Source organism: Acomys russatus, chromosome 8 (genome assembly GCF_903995435.1).
Source record: "Acomys russatus chromosome 8, mAcoRus1.1, whole genome shotgun sequence".
NCBI classification, from domain to species: Eukaryota; Metazoa; Chordata; class Mammalia; order Rodentia; family Muridae; genus Acomys; species Acomys russatus.
This window is the reverse complement of record NC_067144.1, coordinates 76,674,103-76,680,687: the sequence shown is the minus strand read 5'-3', so window position 1 is coordinate 76,680,687 and position 6,585 is coordinate 76,674,103. Positions and strand designations below refer to the sequence as shown.

The following is a 6,585-nucleotide window of genomic DNA, read 5'->3' as shown; positions in this document are numbered from 1 at the left end:
AACTGAATTCCTTCAAGGAAAGCTAAATTGAAATTTTGGAGTGTAGACATGAAAGTGCCACACCAGAATTTAAATGTTGTCTCCTGTTATCCTGCTCCTGTTATTACACTTAGTATCTCTTGCCTTTAACACTCCAGTTCATAGACAGGATGTGGCCAAACTCGAGATCTGAATCCAACCTTAGCCTATCAGTTCAGTGTTGAGCCACTGCCTCCAAACAATCTTTATAAATTGGTTTAAAAATAATCTTGCTGCAAAATGTTGGTCACTCAGAGCTCACCATTCTGAGAACACAACCATGAAAATAAATAAAACATGTGAATTCCTAACACATTTAAAACAAAATTGTACTTTTCAATTTAATTGTTTTAATAACTTCAAATAACATCTCTCGAACTAATTTTCATCAAGTAAATTTAAAGCACCTCTAGTTTCAGTTTGTCACCAGTTTTGTGACCTGTAAGAACTACTCACTTGAGGGGGAACCCTGGGCCCAAATCTGCCTATCATAATGTTCTACTTGTAGGTTTCTAGGACCCTCTGGATCCTTCTACTTTGCTATTCTCCCATGCTTCTCTCATTTAGAGTCCCAATAGGATGTCCTCCCATCAAACTAAGGCACCAGCCAAGGACAATACAGGCAGTAAACTTTAAACCCCTGCCCAGATCTAGCCAATGGTCAGAACATTCGCCACAGTGGAGTGGAGAGTGGGATATGACTTTCTCACGTACTCTGGTGCCTCACATTGGACCATGTTGCCTGGAGGGGGGGACCTGGTGGCACTCAGAGGAAGGACAGCAGGTTGCCAAGGAGAGACTTGATACCCTATGAGCATATACAGGGGGAGGTAATCCCCCTCAGGAACAGTCATAGGGGAGGGGAATAAGGGGAAAATGGGAGGGAGGGAAGAATGGGAGGATACAAGGGATGGGATAACCATTGAGATGTAACAAGAATAAATTAATTTTAAAAATTAAAAAAAAAGAATACAGGGCGGCAATCCACACACCCTGAGGAAGTGATGGTTCTAGAGGTAGAGTTCCTCACGGCTTCAGAATAAGATGAATGACAGATGCTCTGAGTATCTCATTACCTGCAGAGGAAATAGCTCTGTGGTTTGGAAAGGACATTTATTTTTCTACATAGGTTTTCTCAAAAGGCAGCCAGAAATATGCCTCTCAAAAACATCATGGTGCCTATACAGTTTGGCTCTATTTTTATCTTAATTAGTAAACTGCCTCCAAACCACATATTATAAGGAACACTGTTAGCATATCATCTCTTAGGTGATGGACTTGTGGGGAAAGAGGGCAGAGTATAATTTGCTGAAGGCACAGATTTCTAGGGTGTGCATGTTTGCCTCATTTTAATCATGTTCCTATGTGGCCATGTCTCCACTGACTGAAGATCTTATCACTTTACTGGTAATTTCCCATCTACCCATAGATGGGAAATGATGAGTTTCCCATAGGCAGAAATGAACTGGCACAAGGCCAAGATGATTCTCTACAAAACAATCCAAATTCATAGATCATAGTAGAACCAATTCAGTAATTATTCAAAAACTAAGCTATGCTCTTCATGATAAGAATGTCCACAATTGGTCTATCCAACTGAAAATGAAGGAAGGAAAGGGATTTTTTTTTTTGCCAGAGTTACCTAGCAAGTACCATGCATTAATATTTTCTATCCTGTTCACTGACACTCTTACTTTTTAAAATTATTATCTAAACACATATCAAAAGCAAATATCATTCTCCTATGAAGCTTTAGAAAAATATCACATTTACTTTTAGGAATTTTTTTGACATTTTATACAATATACAATGTATTGTCATCGTATTTACACTGTTACCTTCTGTTTTTCCCTCTCTTACCCCTTCCAACCATAATTATCTTAACTTGCCCCTCTAGCTAAACACCATTCCTCAACATATCCCAAATATTACTTCCCCATACTATTCCCAGAACCTGACTGGCTATGCTATTTCTTCACTAGATACAGTCATATGGCAGCAGTATTTGAGATATACTTGATATACTAAGGGATGCCTTAATATTCTTTAGAACATCTGGCTTGCTTGCATCTCTTCAGTCATTTCTAATTTCTAAATTTGCTTTTAATTTGTCTACTTCATTTCCTTACTCATCCATTAAGAATTTTGTATATCTCAGAGGACACAATCATTGGCCTTGGTTTTCGACTTGAAATCATCCCTTCTATCTTAAAGTAAAAAATATTTTCTCAATACTGTTTTTCATAATTTCTATCTAATCTTATAAGACAAAGCAAATGACAATAATTTACTTTAGAGTCTGTTGACATATTTAACTGTCACCAGAAGTACATTTAGTGCTGACTGTGCTTGATCTTTGTGGGGAAATGTCATTTTTATAATTAAATAGTATATGTATATATATACATATATATATATTCAAACACTAAGGTAGACCAGACAGTTACACTCAAAAAACAAGTATTCTAAGATCCACCATTGCTGTATGTTCAAATTATAGAAGAAATATCTCACTGAACAGTGAATTTGACAAAAGCGACATTTATGGGAAGCATGAATAGGGATGCCACAGTGAAAAAATCGATTCTTGAACTTATAAAGTTTTTGTTGTTGTTGTTTTTGTTTTGTTTGGTAATTGCAATGGGCCTCTAGGAGCTTTCTTAAAAAGTATTGTTACAAGTGAGAAGAGACAAGAAAGAAAGAAAGAAAGAAAGAAAGAAAGAAAGAAAGAAAGAAAGAAAGAAAGAAAGAAAGGAAGGAAGGAAGGAAGGACAAAGGGAATCACTGAATGTACCAATTCCTTACCCTTATGCATAAGCATACCACAAATTACTGAACTTTCCTCGACAAATGGAGAACTGAAAGTAAGAGACTAGATTTGAATCCTGCAGCTGACTTGATATATGATTTGAGTAAAACATATTAGTAACCTTCTCAGCTTCACTCTTCTTCTTTGTAAGATGCACATAATATCTTTAAAATGAACAGTTTAGAAGCTGGTTTATATCATCTACCTACATTAATGTGTCTGATAGATGATAACATTTTTAGTATAAACATATGAAATAGATATTGCATGAGAAAATTATTGGTAATATTTTAGAATAATTAAATGGAAGAATAATTACTCATGTTGCTGCAAAGCTATGGCAGTAGTAATAAGAGAGAAAATTACCTATCCTTTATATTTAAAAAAAAAAAACAAATTTCAATCTATGAGAATACTTGAAGAAAATAAAAAGAAACTAGGATTAATTTCAAATTTTCTCCTTAATATTTTATTCTAGGCAAGAGACAGGTTAACAGTCATTACTTCTTTTCGTATACTTGCTTGTACTAGTTTTTATTATTTTTATATAAATGATACAAGGTACAAATGAAGTTAAAAAGAAGTCAACAAAGTTGATTTTATTTATCAAATGTCTAGTCTCCATTTATTGATTTGTTTTTGTATTACAACAAACTATGCGACACTTATTTAAAGCACTATAGAAAAGCCAGTGCCACTCAAGTAACAATGGTATGAAGCAACTAAATAAGTAATGGTGACCCTCTAGAGAAAAACATGCTTCGGAACAATTAAAACTATATACTTGGCATTTTTTATTAGAAATACAAAATCTACAAACATCAACTTTTGAGCCTTAAAAACACACATTTAGAGCTATTAAAGGCACGTAGAAAAAAAAAAAAGGACATAGATAGAAGATCTAGTCACTGCTAAGTGCCCAAAAATGTTGTTGGAAGTTTTGTTTTCCCTATATGATAGTGATCTGTGAAATTTGTTAATTCTGTTCCACGGCTTACCACATAGATAATTCTATTTGTTTAGATGCATTACTGCCTCCTTGTCATCTGGAACAGGCTAAGTTACACTCCTCTTCAACAAACTCTTCATGGCATTTTTCACCTCTGTGTTTCTCACTGTGTAAATGATAGGGTTTAGCATGGGAGTGAAGACGGCAAAGAACACAGTCACCAGCTTGTCCACAGGGTAGGTGGTCACAGGGCGCATGTAAGTAAATATGCAAGGCACAAAGAAGAGAACAACCACAGTGAAGTGAGAGCCACATGTGGAGAGGGCTTTGCGCCTCCCTTCAGAAGTGTGAGATTTCAAGGACTGCAGGATCACTATGTAGGAAATGAGGAGCATCGTAAATATGAGCAAGCACATGGCCCCACTGTTGGCGGCCACTATGATGCCCAGCCTGTAGGTGTCTCTGCAGGCAAGTTTCAACAACGGGAAGAGATCACACATGAAGTGATCGATGATATTGGGGCCACAGAAAGGCAGACTGATCATAAAAAATATTTGCATGGTGGCATGCAGGATCCCTCCAATCCAGGCCACCACCACCAGCAGTCTACAGAGGCTTTGGCGCATAATGGTCATATAATGCAGAGGTTTGCATATGGCCACGTAGCGGTCATAGGCCATCACAATGAGGAGGATAATCTCCGATCCTCCCAGGAAGTGCTCCACAAAGAGCTGAGTCAGACAGCCACCCCGGGATATGGTTCTCCTCTGGTAGAGCAGGTCAATTACCATTTTAGGGGTGGTGACCGAGGTGTAGAAGGCATCTATGAAGGACAAGTAAGTGAGAAAGAAGTACATAGGAGCTGAAAGGCTGGGGCTCAAGGAGATGGTGAGGACAATGAGCAGATTAGCCAACACGGTAAATAGGAAAACAAACAAAAAGAAAATGAACAGTATTTTCTGCAAGTGTGGATTCTGTGTGAGACCCAAGAGAACAAATTCAGTCACATTACTGGGAGGACTATGGAGCTCCATTCAGGATATAACGTCTTCCCAAGACCTGAGCTCCCTACAAACACATAAAGGTAGATCATTAATCGTGAATACATGACAGTCTGATGGTCATACTACAGGAGGGGTGCCCTGGTTAACTGGAGCTTATTGTTATTATCTTTTGTATTCTATTTTACCTTGTGCTCTCTTCGTATACTAATTCTATCAGCTACAACACATCTATAGGGCAAAAGCTGCTACTTGGTTTATAGGAAAAGTGCTGGTCTATATACAGACTTGTATTTCCAAACCTCATGTGATGGTTGTGGGTTTCTCCCAGGCTTTGTGTGTCTGAGCTCTCCCTTGAGTCTGCACACTTTCATAAAATGAGACATGTTTCATAAGCTAAAAAGTGCTCATCCATGTAAAGATTATTCTTGCTTCCTTGAATTTACATTTGCTCGCACAGATGTGACGGTGAAAGAAAGACATGGTTTAATGACTCTTACATTCACTAATTCACCCAACCATGGTTACCTGCATAAAATCTGCCTAAGTGCAACCAGACAAATGTCTGCTGTACAGGAAGGAGGTTCCCATCCTGTGCTGGGGAATCACTGGCAATTGTTAATTTTTTAAATGTATGACTACATTTAAATTAATATTTTCCTTGTTCCAAGGGTCATCCCACAACCAAACACAATTGGCTACACTAATTAGACTTAGTAGGTTATCACATTTCATTGTATATTTGTATACAATTCTAAGGAATAAGGAAATATTGACATTTTTAATAAACATAACCATAATATATTTCTGGTAAGCAGGGATTATAGCAAAATGTACAAATTGAAGGTGTTATTTACCCATAACATTACAATGCATATATGCAATATAAATATATTTCCTCAGTATGTTAGTATAACATCTAAAATAACACCTTTAGTGTCAACCACGTATAATGTGATGAAGAAACACATGAAGAATCTTCACACTTTGTACATTTTTGTTTGTAAGAATGCAGATGCTCCCCAGTTCATGTATTGAAGTCCGATCACCTTCAGCCACCCAGTCACTTATCCATGCTACAAACTCTGAGAAATATGATGAATCTTTCACAGGAAAAATGCATTTAATGTTTTTACTTATTTTTAAGGTTAGTACAATGATAATTATTTTTTAAGAAAGGTGTTATTTACTTTCCAGATAGTTTATTGGTCACAAATATTATTTGTCTTTCAGAGTTTATGTCCCCCAGAAATTTCTTTATCATGGCCTCTTTTCTTTAAGTATTGTTTTACACATGCACACAAACACACACACACATGTGCACGTGCATGCACAGAATGTTATATGCAAATATATATGGAATATATAGACATATTCCTAAGCATATAAAACACAACCTGTTTAGTCTATATAATTATAGATATTATGTAATACATATATAATTATATGGTGATAGTAAATCATGAGTCATTAATGAATCATTAAACAATGAAATAATTATATAATATACATAATGATAATGCTAGCTGTTAAATAAAGGATAATCAGCTACAAAACTACAGATCCAGAGACTAAACACAAAGGTAAATATTTCCTAAAAATAAATATTATATAGAAATATTATATATGCAGTTATCAAGGACTGGAGATAATTAGAAATCATATGAACTATCAAACATTGGAGAAATGTGCATAAAGTACCGCATATCACCTGGAATGCTGTGTAACTGTCAGTGAAGTGTTTTATGCTGGCAAGGTTTTGCACAGCTTCAGTCCGAGCTTTTGCAAGGAGGAAGCAGGAATATCAG

At 36.2% G+C, this 6,585-nt stretch overlaps 1 protein-coding gene across 1 annotated transcript; it reads right to left on the bottom strand.

Moving 5' to 3' along the window:
• Positions 1-3,883: 3,883 nt before the first annotated feature.
• Positions 3,884-4,810, bottom strand: LOC127192962 (olfactory receptor 140-like). Its single transcript, XM_051150341.1, has one exon. The coding sequence runs from the start codon at positions 4,808-4,810 to the stop codon at positions 3,884-3,886; it is 927 nt and encodes a 308-aa protein (XP_051006298.1).
• Positions 4,811-6,585: the final 1,775 nt, after the last annotated feature.